At 37.8% G+C, this 22,450-nt stretch overlaps 2 protein-coding genes across 2 annotated transcripts in view; both read left to right on the top strand.

The window, feature by feature from the left end:
- Positions 1–6,484, top strand: part of abce1 (ATP-binding cassette, sub-family E (OABP), member 1) — a 35,404-nt gene extending 28,920 nt beyond the window's left edge. Inside the window, exons 18-19 of the mRNA XM_030161542.1 lie at positions 320–431; positions 6,084–6,484. Coding sequence (XP_030017402.1) covers positions 320–431; positions 6,084–6,131 — 160 coding nt within the window. The 3' untranslated portion in view covers positions 6,132–6,484. The remainder of the gene's footprint in view (positions 1–319; positions 432–6,083) is intronic.
- An 884-nt stretch (positions 6,485–7,368) lies between these two features.
- Positions 7,369–12,282, top strand: LOC115438926 (uncharacterized). The gene is made up of 2 exons (XM_030162817.1): positions 7,369–7,493; positions 10,883–12,282. The coding sequence occupies exons 1-2, from the start codon at positions 7,369–7,371 to the stop codon at positions 11,430–11,432; spliced, it is 675 nt and encodes a 224-aa protein (XP_030018677.1). The 3' UTR covers positions 11,433–12,282.
- Positions 12,283–22,450: the final 10,168 nt, after the last annotated feature.

Below are 22,450 nucleotides of genomic sequence, written 5' to 3'. Positions count from 1 at the left end.
CACAGCAGCTAACACGTAAGACACACACACACACAGCAGCTAACACGTAAGACACACACACACACACACACAGCAGCTAACACGTAAGACACACACACACACACACACACACACAGCAGCTAACACGTAAAACACACACACACACACACACACACACAGCAGCTAACACGTAAGACACACACACACACACACACACACACACAGCAGCTAACACGTAAAACACACACACACACACAGCAGCTAGCACATAAAACACACATATGACACTGGGTGTGGCGCTGCACGGGTTGCCATGACGACAGACTGTCCTGTGTCTCAGTCCTCAGAGTCTGTTGGCTGGAATGAACCGCTTTCTGTCTCTGCTGGAGATCACCTTCAGAAGAGACCCCAACAACTTCAGACCACGCATCAACAAGCTCAACTCCATCAAGGTACACACACACACACACACACACACGTCAGGCCTGGAACAGTACACACATTTTTCGGTTCAGTACGTTTTCAGTTTTCAAAGCCATGGTTGTTTTTTTTTTTTTTGGTTCGAAACAGGGAGAAAGAAAACCCCTCCAAATGTCTTTAATGCATTTATTATGAATTTTTGAACATTTTTCCCCCAATTTTTGGAGTCAGTAGAATATAGAAAAACAGGAATAATATAATTCTGCTGCTACAAATCAAATAGAAAATAAAATAAATTATTAATCTTACTAAATATATTTGAAACATGAGTTTTACACTTTTCTCTGAAAGGTAGTTTTGAACAAACACAAATCTAATCCCAGTTCTGTCAGTTCACATTCTGCAGAAAAACAACAACATTTACCCTCCAGTATCCAGGTGCTCCTTTTATGCAAACTTTGCACTTCCTGTTAAAAAACTTCATATTATTTTTCACAATTTAAATAAGGTTAGAATTCAACAGTTGTTCCTTTTTGCATGATCTTTAAATTCTGTCCACCAACTCACATGTGCACATTGTAAACAAAAGAAAATGAGCATACTAGCATCTGTCTGCCAAGTGTGCAGAAAACACACTGTTTCTAACATTTAATCTGTATGATTAGGACTGAGCTGGATTTACAAAAATAAAATCAAATTAGAGCAGAAAAATAAATCAATATATAATATTTAATAGTTTGATGTATAGGTGTGCATTTTACGCACACTTGGTGACAGATGTTAGTATTTTTGAACATTTGACCTAGCGCCAAAAATAATAAAATAATAATGTAAATTAACCAGTGTTGGAGTTAATCACTGACATATGCCAGGATGAAAAAATCTAATAATATGTGATCCACTTTTTATGGAGTATACTGAAAAAAAATATTTTTTTTATGTTTTTGCATCAAAAAATGGTTTGTTTCCATTACAAACACAACATTTAAAGGGTAAAAAAATGTGACAATTATTGAGTATTTGGTATTTTTATCTATAGCTCAAGTTGATGAAATAGAAAAAAGTGTGAAAGAATTAAAAACAAACTATGAAAAATTTTTGACATTATTCCACAAGTGTGTGAAAAAGGCACACTAGGTGTTTAGTAAGGGCCTTGGAGGACGAGATACCAGAGGGATAACTGAAGCCACCGTGTGTGTGTGTGTGTGTGTGTGTGTGTGTGTGTGTGTGTGTGTGTGTGTGTGCGTGTGCGTGTGTGTCTTGTGGGGGGGCTGTATATACCTGGGGTGCGGTCCATAAGTAACGTAACTAATGCTGGTGTGAAACGAATCTGAAACTTCACATAATTTCAACAGCCAACTCCTGGGTTCTGTTACTCTGTTATACAGCGTGTGTGTGTGTGTGTGTGTGTGTGTGTGTGTGTGTGTGTGTGTGTGTGTGTGAGAGAGAGCATGTGTTGTAGATCTGCTGTAGTTCCTAGGGCAGGGATTAAAGTTCTCCGTCACCACGACGGATTGCCATCAAATGGAAAAATTGGGGGGGGGGGGAGTCATATTGAAGTAACTTCCCCACGTGTTTCGTGGAGTCCAATCAGCACCGCATCCTGTCCTGGGTCTGCTGTCCTGGGTCTGCAGTCCTGGGTCTGCAGTCCTGGGTCTGCTGTCCTGGGTCTGCAGTCCTGGGTCTGTCCAGAGTCTGCTGTCCTGGGTCTGCAGTCCTGGGTCTGTCCAGGGTCTGCTGTCCTGGGTCAGTCCTGGGTCAGTCCTGGGTCAGTCCTGGGTCTGTCCTGGGTCAGTCCTGGGTCAGTCCTGGGTCAGTCCTGGGTCTGCTGTCCTTGGTCAGTCCTGGGTCAGTCCTGGGTCAGTCCTGGGTCTGTCCTGGGTCAGTCCTGGGTCAGTCCTGGGTCAGTCCTGGGTGTGCAGGCTCAGGGGGCTGACAGGTTTCCCAGTGCTGATAATCAGAGGACTTGTGTATTCTTCTGTCAGGAGGACAGGCTGATGACTGTTTCTGTTTGGAAGGAAACTCTGCTCATTCTGTGCCTCACAAACACATGGACCAGTTCAGCTTCACTGAAGTTCAGCCTCCAGACTAACTGGAGTTTAGTGCGAACAAGGAGCTTTCATTATGAAGGAACCACAGCGAAAAGGGAAGAAGACACAACTGATCTGCATGGACCTTCATGTTTGGGTTCAGAGCTGATCTGCTCTGGACGGTATATGACTAGTGTGTGTGTGTGTGTGTCTGTGTGTGTGTGTGTGTGTGTGTCTGTGTGTCTGTTTGTTTGTATGTGCCCTTCCCGTGCGTGCGGCTGTGCGCGCCGCGGCCTTACGCGGTTACGCGCCCGACTGCATAAGTGCTTTATTTGGACCCGTTTATCACCTTATTTGTATGTGTGTGGTACAGTACACAGATCAAACTGAATGAATGAGGAACAGCCTTGGTATTTACAAAGCCACTGTAGTTTAAATCCCCTCAGAGAGGATCTGGAACGGAATAGAAGTTCTGTTTCAGCTGACGGAATTTCTTCCAATCAGAAGAGAACATGATATTGTCGGGGGGGGGCGGGGGTTGTGGACGCAGGTTTGACGACGTACAGATTATTTTGTCTAGCATATACGACATCATGGACACGTTTGTAGAGGAAGGAGCTGAAGTGGGAACTATTGAGAGATGTGTGGAAAATAGATGGAGGTGGGCGTGGCTTGATGAGAAGGGAGACGATGGAACTGCAATTAGATCATGGTGCAAAAAAAATGAAGCAGCCTGGTGCGTGCATGTGCAGAGTTTGCCACAAGAAAATTCTGTATGGTTCCAATGGTAAAAAAGTCCTGATCCACCATCAGTCTGAAGCTTCACATAAGGCTGCTGTGAGGTCTCTGCAGCACACATCGCGTTTACCCGGCACCACAGTGACAATAACAAAAGTGAAAAGTTCTACTAATGTGCCATGTGTCTGGAAAAAAACACAAGCGTACATCCAGAATGACCAAGCTTGAAGTGCCAAAAAGCAGAAAAAATAAAAGATGAGTTGGTTAGGGTTACATTTACACAGACATTTTCCCCAAAGTTCATGTGCTGTTGGAGTTGGAGTTATGTTTTAGGAGTTCCTAAATTGTTAAATAAAAAGTTTTTCACTCATTTTTTGCAGTAAGGTTTTCTTCTAGTTATTATTTTCACTTGCTTCAAAGGTTTTCATCCCCTTTAAAATTAACCACAGAACACCAGAACTGACCTGAAGCTATAAAAATGTTCTGGGGGAGGACCCCCAGACCCCCCACCAATACCACTCATGACATGTTTTCTCTCCATGTTACTAATCTTCTACACCTGTACACTTTCCCATTCAGTGGGTTTTACAGTATTGCCAAATTTGACTATATAAGCGTGTACACTATAGTAGTATTGGATTGCATCATTTTTAATAGTGGACAATGATTTTGACCAGAAGAACATTTTCAGTCAGATGAAAAATTTTTGCTTTAATCCCTGTCCAAGGGGCCAAACAGCGTTCGTCTTATCTTCTCTTTCCTGGTTGTTGTCTTTCACCTGAACCTGAACTGGTCCAAACTGGACTGGACTGCTGGTGGAGGGTCTGCAGTCTGGTCCTTCAGGTTCACATCAGATTTGTTGTTTTTTTTTTCCTTATATCAGCTGATATTTCATATTTCAGGTCAGTGTGCGCTCCTTCAATATGTCTGTGTGAAACTTGAGCAGATTTAAAGTTCCACATCGACCGATGTCTTTGGTTCCTTTTTCTTTTTCTCCTCATACTGTTCTGTTTGGGTTCAGCTGTGGACTGAACTGAACAGGTGTGAACTGAAACGCTTCAGTTCAGTATGTGGACCATTACAGGCCTTATATTTATATTTATATATATATATATATATATATATATATATATATATATATATATATATGTATGTATGTATATATATGTATATATGTGTATATATATATGTGTGTGTGTGTGTGTGTGTATATATATATATATATATATATATATATATATATATATATATATATATATATATATAAAATCTATTTAAAACCCCATCAAACCAGTAGTTCCAGGCCCAACAAGCCCCGCCCCTCACACGTGTTGTAGCTCATTTTGGCGTGGACCAGCTGATGTCATCATTTCATCTGCCTCTGTATCTGCACCAAGTTTGAAGTCAATGAAACCAAATTCAGATTTTATTTGAGATTTAAGCCATTATAAGTAAATGGGAGAATTTTTTAATATATATTTTTTTATTGACCAAAAAATGTCAGCTTTGATCTGCTTTTAACCCTTTGATGCATGACGTCCACATTTGTGGACACATAGTTGAAACTCACTTTCCAAAAGGTTCTACAGGTACTATTGTCCAAACCACATGGGTTTCACGTCTGTAGACCCAAAGCAGCACAACGAACAGAAGTGTCATGTGAGTTTTAGAATTGAAACTGTTCTGTGATCTCATCCAGTTCTCCTCCTCAGACCCAGCTGTGGGTTTACTGTCCACATTTGGAGACAGGAGTCATATCTGTAAACAAAAAAAACCCAAAACACACAAAAAACAGCTGTCCACCCCAAAGGACATTCCATAAATTTAAAAAAATGTGTCTGAAAAAAATATTGCATCATGATGTTTCCAATATAGGCAATTATTTAATTAAAAAAGCCAAAAGTATCATATTAAATGTCTTCTTAATAAAGCAATATTTAAAAAAAAAAAAAAAAAAAAAAAGTTCAAAATGCATTTCAACTTTAGCCTAATTTTGAGTAATAAAATCAATCTAAAAAAAAAATGTAGATCATTTTTTTCATAATTCCTGCATGAAAGGGTGAATATAATGTCATATAATAGAATGACATCTATTTTAGGTCACTGGTGACCTATAAACCATATTTGGTCGAAGTTTTGCTGCTACAGACATTTGAGATTTCTCCCATTATAAGTAAAAGGGAAAAAGTTTAAAAAATTCATCAAAAATGTGAACTTGGATCTCCTGTTCCAAAAGTAGAATCAGATCTGTTCTGGGTCAGTGGTAATCTGGGAACCCAGTTAGGTGTGAATTCAACCAGGAGTTGAGCTGCGAGAGTGTAAACAAACAAACCAAAGGCCACACCCCCTGCCTCCTCTTCAGGGGGGGGGGGTCATAGTGTTTTGTGCTTGTTGGTTTTGCAGTGGTGTTTAATTTTTAGACTGGATGAAAAATGCTGAATATAAAATCTGTAGTAGTTTATTCTGTCATGGTAGTAGTACCGCAGTTACACAAGTGGATCTGTGAGGCGTCATATTAAATAAAACACATAAAAATAAATGGCTCCTGTAAAATAAGAGTAGAAGACTGTTAAAAAAAAAAAATAATAATAATAGCACCAGTGAAGTCACTACTTTAGCCACAGTCCGTCCAAAGAGAACCAACTGTAGACTTTCAGATCCAGACCAGTCCAAATAAATTCAGTCCTACCAACAGCTGACTTCTGACTCCATGACTAACCTGCTTCAGTTCACTTTATTATTCCACGTAAAACGCCAGGCCTATTATTCAATGTTATCATTTAGAATTTTTCATTTGTCGTGTTTTATTGGTTTAGTTTGTAGTTGGTGTGGTTCTTTTGGTCCTTGTTCGTGTAAACGCCTTAAAGCCTTTTCTTCAGACCCCTTTGACCTTTGACCTCTGCCCCTCCCTCACAGGACACAGAACAGAAGAAGAGCGGGAACTATTTCTTCCTGGACGACTAAAGTCGAACTTCCTGCGTGAGCGTCGGTGACGTCCTGCGGCGCACCGGGGCTGCGTTCAGCACCCTGGACAGTTCAGCAGCGCTCACCTCCAGACGGCAGCCTTAACATCCTCTAATGTCCAAGAAGCCACGCCCCCTGGGGCCGCGTTGAAAAAAAGCAGAAACGTTGAAGTCATCCACATCAGCCTTTGTGTCCCAGGCTCCAGCCGTGTCGTGAACAAACGTGTACAGATCAGCCGGTGCATTGTGTTGGTGCGCCTGTTCATACTGGGCTGCGTTCACAGGCCCAGGGCTCCATTTAAGCAGAATATTCTAACACTCATGCATTTACGACAATAAACAGACGCTACCTGAGCACAGAAACCGTGTGGACTCTTCTTTATGGTTTCCTCCACCAGGTGGAACAGCACAGGTTCTGCTTTCATCAGGTTTATCTGTTTGTCTGTTAGCCAGAAAACTGGAAAAGTTCTGGAAGGATTTGGAGGAAATTCACAGGAAATGTTCACTGTTGTTTATTTCGGACCTTTGTTTCACATGATATTTCATCATAAACTGGTGTGGGTTCCATCAGATGGCCTTGAAGGCCTCACAAACACTGATGACGCTGTTGGAAGCGTCTAAAAGAAGGAGTTTCAATATTCAAACCCAGCTCCGTCCTGTTCCATGCACTTCTATGAATCACTAACAGTTAGGATTAAACATGTGTTTTGTGACAGTGGGCTTGACCTTTGACCTCCAAACTCTCCATTTCACCCTAACATCTATGATGTAAATTTCTTTGGACTATGTAAAAAAAAAAAAAAAATGTTTCACTCCCATTCAACAACTGTAGGGGGCGTCAGAGAGCCAGATTATACCAACTATGAGTTCCACATCATGGTGTTCAGGTTTTCATTCTGTACAAACGTCACATCAGGTCCAACTCAGTCTGACTGTGTGTGAGATAGAAACACTTTATACACACACAGTCAATGGAAACTTTGAGACCGTATTTTTCAACATTTTTATTTTAAACCCTAAACTGGAACTTTTTCATCTGAATCATTTGTTTGGGATATCGGCACAGAAACACAAATCTGAAGTTTACGGAAGAATTTCAAAACAAAAAACTGAACAGAAGAAAATGTCACCAGTGTGCCAAACACACAGTCCAACAGGAGCGGTCCTGGTCCTGGTCCTGGCCCTGGCCCTGGTCCTGGTCCTGGTCCTGGTCCTGGCCCTGGTCCTGGTTCTGGACTATGTGGTCTCTGTTCACCAGAGCCTGTGGTGTTGTGGCGTTCCCCCAGGTCTGGGACCAGCCCATCCATAGTCCTGGACTCAAAGGGTCCTCCTCTGTACCCAGGTCCAACCCACAGACGTTCAGGTGACAGATGTGGCATGAAGCCGTTCACTGGACTAACAATGGAGGCCTTTTTTGGGCCTTTATATGGGCCTTTTTGGGGCCTTTATATAGGCCTTTTTTGGGCCTTTATATGGGCGTTTTTTGGGCCTTTATATAGGCCTTTTTTGGGCCTTTATATAGGCCTTTTTTGGGCCTTTATATAGGCCTTCCAAACCAGTCCTCAGACTGTGCACACACCCTCTGAGTATTACTCAGTGTGTATTTGGTCCACTTTAGTAAACAGAGCGACCCATGTGTAATGAACCATGACAACAGGACAACTGAGCATGAGCTGAACGAGCAGCACTAAGGCAGCAAGAAGTACACTAGGAAGAACTACAGCCAACTACAAGTAGAAATACACACACATTTATACAAGTAGAAATACACACACATTTATACATGTAGAAATATACACACATTTATACAAGTAGAGATATACACACATTTATACAAGTAGAAATATACACACATTTATACATGTAGAAATATACACACATTTATACATGTAGAAATATACACACATTTATACAAGTAGAAATATACACACATTTATACATGTAGAAATATACACACATTTATACAAGTAGAAATACACACACATTTATACATGTAGAAATATACACACATTTATACAAGTAGAAATACACACACATTTATACATGTAGAAATATACACACATTTATACAAGTAGAGATATACACACATTTATACAAGTAGAAATATACACACATTTATACAAGTAGAAATATACACACATTTATACATGTAGAAATATACACACATTTATACAAGTAGAAATACACACACATTTATACATGTAGAAATATACACACATTTATACAAGTAGAAATATACACACATTTATACAAGTAGAAATATACAGACATTTATACAAGTAGAAATAGACACACATTTATACAAGTAGAAATATACACACATTTATACATGTAGAAATATACACACATTTATACAAGTAGAAATATACACACATTTATACAAGTAGAAATATACACACATTTATACAAGTAGAAATATACACACATTTATACAAGTAGAAATATACACACATTTATACATGTAGAAATATACACACATTTATACAAGTAGAAATATACACACATTTATACATGTAGAAATATACACACATTTATACATGTAGAAATATACACACATTTATACAAGTAGAAATATACACACATTTATACAAGTAGAAATATACACACATTTATACATGTAGAAATATACACACATTTATACAAGTAGAAATATACACACATTTATACATGTAGAAATATACACACATTTATACAAGTAGAAATATACACACATTTATACAAGTAGAAATACACACACATTTATACATGTAGAAATATACACACATTTATACAAGTAGAAATATACACACATTTATACATGTAGAAATATACACACATTTATACATGTAGAAATATACACACATTTATACAAGTAGAAATACACACACATTTATACAAGTAGAAATACACACACATTTATACATGTAGAAATACACACACATTTATACAAGTAGAAATAGACACACATTTATACATGTAGAAATAGACACACATTTATACATGTAGAAATATACACACATTTATACATGTAGAAATATACACACATTTATACATGTAGAAATATACAGACATATATACATGTAGAAATATACACACATTTATACATGTAGAAATATACACACATTTATACAAGTAGAAATATACACACATTTATACATGTAGAAATATACACACATTTATACATGTAGAAATATACACACATTTATACATGTAGAAATATACACACATTTATACATGTAGAAATATACACACATTTATACATGTAGAAATATACACACATTTATACAAGTAGAAATATACACACATTTATACAAGTAGAAATATACACACATTTATACATGTAGAAATATACACACATTTATACATGTAGAAATATACACACATTTATACATGTAGAAATATACACACATTTATACATGTAGAAATATACAGACATATATACATGTAGAAATATACACACATTTATACATGTAGAAATATACACACATTTATACATGTAGAAATATACACACATTTATACATGTAGAAATATACACACATTATACATGTAGAAATATACAGACATATATACATGTAGAAATATACACACATTTATACATGTAGAAATATACACACATTTATACATGTAGAAATATACACACATTTATACATGTAGAAATATACAGACATTTATACATGTAGAAATATACACACATTTATACATGTAGAAATATACACACATTTATACATGTAGAAATATACACACATTTATACATGTAGAAATATACACACATTTATACAAGTAGAAATATACACACATTTATACAAGTAGAAATATACACACATTTATACAAGTAGAAATATACAGACATTTATACATGTAGAAATATACACACATTTATACATGTAGAAATATACACACATTTATACAAGTAGAAATACACACACATTTATACAAGTAGAAATATACACACATTTATACATGTAGAAATATACAGACATTTATACATGTAGAAATATACACACATTTATACAAGTAGAAATATACAGACATTTATACATGTAGAAATATACAGACATTTATACATGTAGAAATATACAGACATTTATACAAGTAGAAATATACACACATTTATACAAGTAGAAATATACACACATTTATACAAGTAGAAATATACACACATTTATACATGTAGAAATATACACACATTTATACAAGTAGAAATATACACACATTTATACATGTAGAAATATACACACATTTATACATGTAGAAATATACAGACATTTATACATGTAGAAATATACACACATTTATACAAGTAGAAATATACACACATTTATACATGTAGAAATATACACACATTTATACAAGTAGAAATATACAGACATTTATACAAGTAGAAATATACACACATTTATACATGTAGAAATATACACACATTTATACAAGTAGAAATATACACACATTTATACATGTAGAAATATACACACATTTATACAAGTAGAAATATACAGACATTTATACATGTAGAAATATACACACATTTATACATGTAGAAATATACACACATTTATACAAGTAGAAATATACAGACATTTATACAAGTAGAAATATACACACATTTATACATGTAGAAATATACACACATTTATACAAGTAGAAATATACACACATTTATACAAGTAGAAATATACACACATTTATACATGTAGAAATATACAGACATTTATACATGTAGAAATATACACACATTTATACATGTAGAAATATACACACATTTATACAAGTAGAAATGCGCACCAACAGCTTCCCGTCTGTCATAGGTTTGATCCCCTCAGCGACACACCGGCTGAACCGGATACACTTGTAATTGGCAGCTCCATAGTCAGAGACGTGAAGCTCCCAGCGGTGTCTGTCAGGTGTTACCCTGGGGCCAGAGTCGGTGACATCGAAGGAAACCTTAGGCTTCTACAGCAGAGTAGGACTAGGTTTCGCCGGATCGTTATTCATGCAGGTGGTAACGACGCCCGGCGGAGACAATCTGAGGTTCTTAAAGTGAATGTAGCCTCGGTGTGTAAACTTGCTAGGTCGATGGCTGACACCGTAGTATTCTCTGGACCCCTGCCCACTTTGGTCAATGATGAGATGTACTCTAGGTTCTCATCATTTAACCGCTGGTTGTCTAGATGGTGCCCAGAAAACGACATTGTTTTTATTGACAATTGGCGTGCGTTCTGGGGAAAGCCCGGGCTCATTCGCAGAGACGGCGTACATCCCACTTGGGAGGGTGCCTGTCTTTTAGCTCACAATCTGGCCGCTAGCCTTTGTCTTCCAAAGTGACACTTCAGAGTGGGGGCCCGGGAGCAGAGTTGTAGTGTAAAACACTTCTCTGTTAATCACTCACTTCCTCCCGAGCTGTCACACATCCAGTGTTTAGGAAAGAAGATAGAGACTGTGTCTGTTCCTCGTGTAGTAGAGACTCAAAAACCTAACCCTATAGAGACTTTAGGAGTGAGACCAAATAATTTAATACAAATAGTTCCGGATTGTAGTCAAATTAAAAGGACATCTAATAAACATATTAAATGTGGATTACTAAACATTAGGTCTATTTCATCCAAATCTCTGTTATTAAATGACTTCATTGGTGACCTTAAAATGGATATTTTGGCTCTGACAGAAACCTGGCTTCAGCAAAACGAATATGTGAGACTAAATGAATCCACGCCACCAAGTCATGTGAACTTTCACACAGCTAGAAGCACTGGTCGAGGTGGAGGAGTGGCAGTAATTTCACACTCTAGTTTAGGTCTGAACCCTAAAACTAATCACACTTATCAATCCATTGAAAGTTTATTTCTGTCAATTACTGATCCCAATTGGAAAAACAAAAAAAACAGTTCTATTTGTAGTGGTCTATCGCCCTCCTGGTCCTTACTCACAGTTTTTATCAGAATTCTCTGACTTTTTATCCACTGTAGTGTTAAACTGGGATAGGATTTTAATAGTTGGGGACTTTAACATTCATGTTGATAATGACAATGACTCTTTTAGTGGAGCTTTTAGTGGCCTATTAGATGGGATTGGCTTTGTTCAAAATGTAAATAAACCAACTCACCGTCACAGGCACACCCTGGATCTGATCTTAACATATGGTACTGAGGTTAGTGACCTTGTTGTCCTCCCCCATAACCCCGTACTCTCAGTATTTAATTTTCACTGTTACGCAGACGATACACAACTGTATTTATCGATTAAACCTGATCAGACCAGACAAGTAGATAAACTAAGTTCCTGTGTCCGTGACATTAAAACCTGGATGAGCACTAATTATCTTTTACTTAACCCTGAAAAAACAGAGGTCATTATAATAGGCCCTAAAAATGCAAGAGACTCCCTATCTGACCAGATAGTCACTCTGGACAATGTGAGTGTAGCCTCCAGCGCCACAGTTAGAAACCTAGGAGTTCTATTTGACCCAGATCTATCATTTAAACCACATATGAACCAAGCCTGCAGAACCGCCTTCTTCCACCTGCGCAACATAGCCAAAATTAGAAATATTCTATCTAAAAATGATGCAGAAAAATTAGTTCATGCGTTTGTTACATCTAGATTAGATCACTGCAACTCCCTTCTCATAGCATGTCCTAAAAGCTCTCTAAAAAGTTTTCAACTGGTTCAGAACGCGGCAGCGAGACTACTAACAGGAACAAATAGAAGAGAACACATCACCCCTGTGCTCCAAGCCCTTCACTGGCTTCCAATTGAGTTTAGAATTAGATTCAAAATCCTCCTCCTCACATACAAGACCATTAATGGTATGGGCCCCTCTTATCTCAGAGATGCTCTGGTGCCGGACCATCCCAACAGAACCCTTGGTTCTCAGAATGCAGGTCTACTGGTAGTTCCCAGGGTCTGTAAAAGTACAGTAGGAGCTAGAGCCTTTAGTTACCAAGCTCCTGTTTTATGGAATCAGCTTCCAGTTAACATTAAAGAGGCCGACACAGTCTGTACATTTAAGGTCAGACTAAAAACGTTCCTGTTTGGAAAAGCTTATGGTCAGGCTAGTTCAAACCAGACTAAACCCACAGTTCAGTCTAAGCTGCCCTAGGAGCAAGAATGCTGGGGGAAGTACAGGCACTGAGTCCTATCTCCTGTTTCTGGTTCTACGTACCATTCTGGTCTGCACTTATATTTTTAATATTTAGCCAACTTAGTTTGTGCAGTGCTATTCACCCGATGTCCCCTTTCCCCACTCCCCTCCGGGGGAGTGGCTACTTTTTCAGTTGTAACCACTTGGGAGCCAATGATGGCAGGATCTGCGCTGACCCATCTGTGTCCTGCCCTGTCCTGTGTCCTGACCCCCTCCCCCACCTGTCTGGATGGACGTCCTCGGCCTCACCACTGTGGATGGGCCTCCTCGCCCCTGCCTGTCTCATCCAGCGGGATGGACCCCCCATGTGTCCACCCTACTGCATCCTTGTAGACTAGAACTACATCTGCAAATGGACGTCCATCAGTCCTGGTGCATCTATAGCCTGTCCGTCCATGGGAGTGGATCTCTCCTTCACTGTGGTTCTCCCCGAGGTTTCTCCCTTTTCCCACTGGGTTTTGAGTTTTTCCTTGCCGAGAAGGAGGGTCTAAGGACGGGGGATGCCCTGGACATGACTCATGTTCTGCTGTTTATTTGACTGTTGTTGTTTACATCCAACTGACTGTAAAGCCCTTTGAGATAACCTGGTTGTGATATTGGGCTATACAAATAAAACTGAATTGAATTGAATTGAATTGAATAGAAATATGCAGACATTTATACAAGTAGAAATATACAGACATTTATACATGTAGAAATATACAGACATTTATACAAGTAGAAATATACAGACATTTATACAAGTAGAAATATACAGACATTTATACAAGTAGAAATATAGACATTTATACAAGTAGAAATATACAGACATTTATACATGTAGAAATATACAGACATTTATACAAGTAGAAATATACAGACATTTATACAAGTAGAAATATACAGACATTTATACATGTAGAAATATACAGACATTTATACAAGTAGAAATATACAGACATTTATACAAGTAGAAATATAGACATTTATACAAGTAGAAATATACAGACATTTATACATGTAGAAATATACAGACATTTATACAAGTAGAAATATACAGACATTTATACAAGTAGAAATATACAGACATTTATACATGTAGAAATATACAGACATTTATACATGTAGAAATATACAGACATTTATACATGTAGAAATATACAGACATTTATACAAGTAGAAATATACAGACATTTATACATGTAGAAATATACAGACATTTATACAAGTAGAAATATACAGACATTTATACAAGTAGAAATATAGACATTTATACAAGTAGAAATATACAGACATTTATACATGTAGAAATATACAGACATTTATACAAGTAGAAATATACAGACATTTATACATGTAGAAATATACAGACATTTATACAAGTAGAAATATACAGACATTTATACATGTAGAAATATACAGACATTTATACAAGTAGAAATATACAGACATTTATACAAGTAGAAATATAGACATTTATACAAGTAGAAATATACAGACATTTATACATGTAGAAATATACAGACATTTATACAAGTAGAAATATACAGACATTTATACAAGTAGAAATATACAGACATTTATACATGTAGAAATATACAGACATTTATACATGTAGAAATATACAGACATTTATACATGTAGAAATATACAGACATTTATACAAGTAGAAATATACAGACATTTATACAAGTAGAAATATGCAGACATTTATACATGTAGAAATACACACACATTTATACAAGTAGAAATATACAGACATTTATACAAGTAGAAATATACAGACATTTATACATGTAGAAATATACAGACATTTATACAAGTAGAAATATACAGACATTTATACAAGTAGAAATATACAGACATTTATACATGTAGAAATATACAGACATTTATACAAGTAGAAATATACAGACATTTATACAAGTAGAAATATAGACATTTATACAAGTAGAAATATACAGACATTTATACATGTAGAAATATACACACATTTATACAAGTAGAAATATACAGACATTTATACAAGTAGAAATATACAGACATTTATACATGTAGAAATATACAGACATTTATACATGTAGAAATATACAGACATTTATACATGTAGAAATATACAGACATTTATACAAGTAGAAATATACAGACATTTATACAAGTAGAAATATACAGACATTTATACAAGTAGAAATATGCAGACATTTATACATGTAGAAATATACAGACATTTATACAAGTAGAAATATACAGACATTTATACAAGTAGAAATATACAGACATTTATACAAGTAGAAATATACAGACATTTATACAAGTAGAAATATAGACATTTATACAAGTAGAAATATACAGACATTTATACATGTAGAAATATACAGACATTTATACAAGTAGAAATATAGACATTTATACAAGTAGAAATATACACACATTTATACATGTAGAAATATACACACATTTATACAAGTAGAAATATACACACATTTATACATGTAGAAATATACACACATTTATACATGTAGAAATATACACACATTTATACATGTAGAAATATACACACATTTATACAAGTAGAAATGCGCACCAACAGCTTCCCGTCTGTAATAGGTTTGATCCCCTCAGCGACACACCGGCTGAACCGGATACACTTGTAATTGGCAGCTCCATAGTCAGAGACGTGAAGCTCCCAGCGGTGTCTGTCAGGTGTTACCCTGGGGCCAGAGTCGGTGACATCGAAGGAAACCTTAGGCTTCTACAGCAGAGTAGGACCAGGTTCCGCCGGATCGTTATTCATGCAGGTGGTAACGACGCCCGGCGGAGACAATCTGAGGTTCTTAAAGTGAACGTAGCCTCGGTGTGTAAACTTGCTAGGTCGATGGCTGACACCGTAGTATTCTCTGGACCCCTGCCCACTTTGGTCAATGATGAGATGTACTCTAGGTTCTCATCATTTAACCGCTGGTTGTCTAGATGGTGCCCAGAAAACGACATTGTTTTTATTGACAACTGGCGTGCGTTCTGGGGAAAGCCCGGGCTCATTCGCAGAGACGGCGTACATCCCACTTGGGAGGGTGCCTGTCTTTTAGCTCACAATCTGGCCGCTAGCCTTTGTCTTCCAAAGTGACACTTCAGAGTGGGGGCCCGGGAGCAGAGTTGTAGTGTAAAACACTTCTCTGTTAATCACTCACTTCCTCCCGAGCTGTCACACATCCAGTGTTTAGGAAAGAAGATAGAGACTGTGTCTGTTCCTCGTGTAGTAGAGACTCAAAAACCTAACCCTATAGAGACTTTAGGAGTGAGACCAAATAATTTAATACAAATAGTTCCGGATTGTAGTCAAATTAAAAGGACATCTAATAAACATATTAAATGTGGATTACTAAACATTAGGTCTATTTCATCCAAATCTCTGTTATTAAATGACTTCATTGGTGACCTTAAAATGGATATTTTGGCTCTGACAGAAACCTGGCTTCAGCAAAACGAATATGTGAGACTAAATGAATCCACGCCACCAAGTCATGTGAACTTTCACACAGCTAGAAGCACTGGTCGAGGTGGAGGAGTGGCAGTAATTTCACACTCTAGTTTAGGTCTGAACCCTAAAACTAATCACACTTATCAATCCATTGAAAGTTTATTTCTGTCAATTACTGATCCCAATTGGAAAAACAAAAAAACAGTTCTATTTGTAGTGGTCTATCGCCCTCCTGGTCCTTACTCACAGTTTTTATCAGAATTCTCTGACTTTTTATCCACTGTAGTGTTAAACTGGGATAGGATTTTAATAGTTGGGGACTTTAACATTCATGTTGATAATGACAATGACTCTTTTAGTGGAGCTTTTAGTGGCCTATTAGATGGGATTGGCTTTGTTCAAAATGTAAATAAACCAACTCACCGTCACAAGCACACCCTGGATCTGATCTTAACATATGGTATTGAGATTAGTGACCTTGTTGTCCTCCCCCATAACCCCGTACTCTCAGTATTTAATTTTCACTGTTACGCAGACGATACACAACTGTATTTATCGATTAAACCTGATCAGACCAGACAAGTAGATAAACTAAGTTCCTGTGTCCGTGACATTAAAACCTGGATGAGCGCTAATTATCTTTTACTTAACCCTGAAAAAACAGAGGTCATTATAATAGGCCCTAAAAATGTGAGAGACTCCCTAACTGACCAGATAGTCACTCTGGACAATGTGAGTGTAGCCTCCAGCGCCACAGTTAGAAACCTAGGAGTTCTATTTGACCCAGATCTATCATTTAAACCACATATTAACCAAGCCTGCAGAACCGCCTTCTTCCACCTGCACAACATAGACAAAATTAGAAATATTCTTTCTAAAAATGATGCAGAAAAATTAGTTCATGCGTTTGTTACATCTAGATTAGATCACTGCAACTCCCTTCTCGTAGCATGTCCTAAAAGCTCCCTAAAAAGTTTTCAACTGGTTCAGAACGCGGCAGCGAGACTACTAACAGGAACAAATAGAAGAGAACACATCACCCCTGTGCTCCAAGCCCTTCACTGGCTTCCAATTGAGTTTAGAATTAGATTCAAAATCCTCCTCCTCACATACAAGACCATTAATGGTATGGGCCCCTCTTATCTCAGAGATGCTCTGGTGCCGTACCATCCCAACAGAACCCTTCGTTCTCAGAATGCAGGTCTACTGGTAGTTCCCAGGGTCTGTAAAAGTACAGTAGGAGCTAGAGCCTTTAGTTACCAAGCTCCTGTTTTATGGAATCAGCTTCCAGTTAACATTAAAGAGGCCGACACAGTCTCTACATTTAAGGTCAGGCTGAAAACGTTCCTGTTTGGAAAAGCTTCTGGTCAGGCTAGTTCAAACCAGACTAAACCCACAGTTCAGTCTAAGCTGCCCTAGGAGCAAGAATGCTGGGGGAAGTACAGGCACTGAGTCCTATCTCCTGTTTCTGCTTCTACGTACCACTTCTGTCTGCACTTATATTTTTAATATTTAGCCAACTTAGTTTGTGCAGTACTATTCACCCGATGTCCCCTTTCCCCACTCCCCTCCGGGGGAGTGGCTACTTTTTCAGTTATAACCACTTGGGAGCCAATGATGGCAGGATCTGCGCTGACCCATCTGTGTCCTGCCCTGTCCTGTGTCCTGACCCCCTCCCCCACCTGTCTGGATGGACGTCCTCGGCCTCACCACTGTGGATGGGCCTCCTCGCCCCTGCCTGTCTCATCCAGCGGGACGGACCCCCCATGTGTCCACCCTACTGCATCCTTGTAGACTAGAACTACATCTGCAAATGGACGTCCATCAGTCCTGGTGCATCTACAGCCTGTCCGTCCATGGGAGTGGATCTGTCCTTCACTGTGGTTCTCCCCGAGGTTTCTCCTTTTTCCCACTGGGTTTGAGTTTTTCCTTGGCGAGAAGGAGGGTCTAAGGACGGGGGATGCCCTGGACACTACTCATTTTCTTGCTGTTCATTTGACTGTTGTTGTTTACATCCAACTGACTGTAAAGCCCTTTGAGATAACCTTGTTGTGATATTGGGCTATACAAATAAAGTTGAATTGAATTGAATTGAATTGAATAGAAATATGCAGACATTTATACAAGTAGAAATATACAGACATTTATACAAGTAGAAATATACAGACATTTATACATGTAGAAATATACAGACATTTATACAAGTAGAAATATACAGACATTTATACAAGTAGAAATATACAGACATTTATACAAGTAGAAATATACAGACATTTATACAAGTAGAAATATACAGACATTTATACAAGTAGAAATATACAGACATTTATACAAGTAGAAATATACAGACATTTATACATGTAGAAATATACAGACATTTATACAAGTAGAAATATACAGACATTTATACAAGTAGAAATATACAGACATTTATACAAGTAGAAATATACAGACATTTATACAAGTAGAAATATACAGACATTTATACAAGTAGAAATATAGACATTTATACAAGTAGAAATATACAGACATTTATACAAGTAGAAATATAGACATTTATACAAGTAGAAATATACAGACATTTATACATGTAGAAATATACAGACATTTATACAAGTAGAAATATACACACATTTATACAAGTAGAAATATACAGACATTTATACAAGTAGAAATATAGACATTTATACAAGTAGAAATATACAGACATTTATACATGTAGAAATATACAGACATTTATACAAGTAGAAATATACAGACATTTATACAAGTAGAAATATACAGACATTTATACATGTAGAAATATACAGACATTTATACATGTAGAAATATACAAACATTTATACATGTAGAAATATACAGACATTTATACAAGTAGAAATATACAGACATTTATACAAGTAGAAATATGCAGACATTTATACATGTAGAAATACACACACATTTATACAAGTAGAAATATACAGACATTTATACAAGTAGAAATATACAGACATTTATACATGTAGAAATATACAGACATTTATACAAGTAGAAATATACAGACATTTATACAAGTAGAAATATACAGACATTTATACATGTAGAAATATACAGACATTTATACAAGTAGAAATATACAGACATTTATACAAGTAGAAATATAGACATTTATACAAGTAGAAATATACAGACATTTATACATGTAGAAATATACAGACATTTATACAAGTAGAAATATACAGACATTTATACATGTAGAAATATACAGACATTTATACATGTAGAAATATACAGACATTTATACATGTAGAAATATACAGACATTTATACAAGTAGAAATATACAGACATTTATACAAGTAGAAATATACAGACATTTATACAAGTAGAAATATGCAGACATTTATACATGTAGAAATATACAGACATTTATACAAGTAGAAATATACAGACATTTATACAAGTAGAAATATACAGACATTTATACAAGTAGAAATATACAGACATTTATACAAGTAGAAATATAGACATTTATACAAGTAGAAATATACAGACATTTATACATGTAGAAATATACAGACATTTATACAAGTAGAAATATACAGACATTTATACAAGTAGAAATATACAGACATTTATACAAGTAGAAATATACAGACATTTATACAAGTAGAAATATACAGACATTTATACAAGTAGAAATATACACACATTTATACAAGTAGAAATATACAGACATTTATACAAGTAGAAATATACAGACATTTATACAAGTAGAAATATGCAGACATTTATACATGTAGAAATATACAGACATTTATACAAGTAGAAATATACAGACATTTATACAAGTAGAAATATACAGACATTTATACAAGTAGAAATATACAGACATTTATACAAGTAGAAATATAGACATTTATACAAGTAGAAATATACAGACATTTATACATGTAGAAATATACAGACATTTATACAAGTAGAAATATACAGACATTTATACAAGTAGAAATATACAGACATTTATACAAGTAGAAATATACAGACATTTATACACGTAGAAATATACAGACATTTATACAAGTAGAAATATACAGACATTTATACAAGTAGAAATATGCAGACATTTATACATGTAGAAATATACAGACATTTATACAAGTAGAAATATTGCAGTTACAGTTGCACATACTGTGGTCTGCAGGTCAGGTAGTCCATGACCCAGGTCAGGTAGTCCATGACCCAGGTCAGGTAGTCCATGATCCAGGTCAGGTAGTCCATGACCCAAGTCAGGTAGTCCATGACCCAGGTCAGGTAGTCCATGACCCAGGTCAGGTAGTCCATGATCCAGGAGACCATCTGTGACTCCACCTGCAGCCCCGGCTGGATTGTGTTGAAGGCACTTGAAAAGTCCCAACTGTCGAGGATCTGGGCCTCCTCACACTGGGTCTGAAACAGGACAGGACCAGCCTTTGAAGAGTCTTCATTATGTGTGAGGTGAGGACTACAGGCCTGTGGTCGTTAAAGTCCACTGGATGTCTGTTTTTGGGGACAGGGACAAGACAAGATGTCTTCCACAGGGTGGGGATCTTCTGTAGCTGCAGACTGAGGTTGAACAGATGAGTGAGGATCCCACAGACTGGAACAGACCTGCAGTCTGGGGCTGATCCCATCAGGTCCTGCTGCCTTTCCACATTTCAGTCTGTCCAGTTGTCGGTTCACCTGAAATGTCTGGAAAGTTATGGGTGAGGTGGAAAATGAGCTTGGGGGGGGGGGTGGGGGGGGGTTGCACCCTAGGCAGTGGACAGGATGGGGTGGCACCATCAAATGTGTTAAAAATAGATTCAGGCTGTCAGCCAGGTCCTGGTCCAGGTCCAGGTCCTGGTCCTGGTCCTGGTCCAGGTCCAGGTCCTGGTCCAGGTCCAGGTCCAGGTCCAGGTCCTGGTCCAGGTCCAGGTCCTGGTCCAGGTCCAGGTCCAGGTCCTGGTCCAGGTCCAGGTCCAGGTCCAGGTCCAGGTCCTGGTCCAGGTCCTGGTCCAGGTCCAGGTCCAGGTCCTGGTCTGTGTCCTGGTCTGCTCCATGCCGGTGGTCTTCCTCATGCCAGTCCAGACCAGTCTCCCAGCGTCCCTGCAGGCTGCTTTCACCTCCACAATCTGCACCTTCAGTTCTTTTTGTGAAGCCTTCGCTTCGTCCCTGGCTCCCTCCCTGAAAGTCTGTTTCTTCAGATTTAGAAGGTGCTTGGGGTCTCTGGTAATCCAGGGTTTATTGTTTGCGAAGCATCGGCTCTCTTTGCTGGAACACTGGTCTGAACACAGAACCTGATGTAATCAGATGCAGTCTGTAGGCTCCTCCTCCCATGGGACTGACAGAACATCCCAGTCTGTGAGTTCCAAACAGCTCTGCACGTTCTGCTGCTTCCTGGGACCAGCACTCAACAGTCCTGGTGGGAACAGGGGTTCTTTGAACAGTGGGGGTGTAGGTGGAGGACAGGTGGACCAGGTTGTGGTCTGAGTCCCCCAGAGGATCTGTCTGCACCTTCACATGAGCGTACGACAGATCCACAGTTGGATCTGCTCTGGTACGACAGCCCACAAACTGCCTGAAGGTGGGAGGGAGCTGGAAGGACAGACGGCTGGAAAGCTCCAGACAGGAGAAGGAATGTGTGCGGGTATTTGGCTTGGAGTCTCACGATAACTGCAGAATGTACACAGCAGTGGTGATGGCCGCTGGAAAGTCCATCTGCAGGTGACAGGGTCTCATACTC

The sequence above is a fragment of the Sphaeramia orbicularis genome, chromosome 18, assembly GCF_902148855.1.
Source record: "Sphaeramia orbicularis chromosome 18, fSphaOr1.1, whole genome shotgun sequence".
Lineage (NCBI taxonomy): Eukaryota > Metazoa > Chordata > Actinopteri > Kurtiformes > Apogonidae > Sphaeramia > Sphaeramia orbicularis.
Note: the sequence above shows the minus strand (reverse complement) of the source record. Positions and strands in the feature narration are given on the sequence as shown.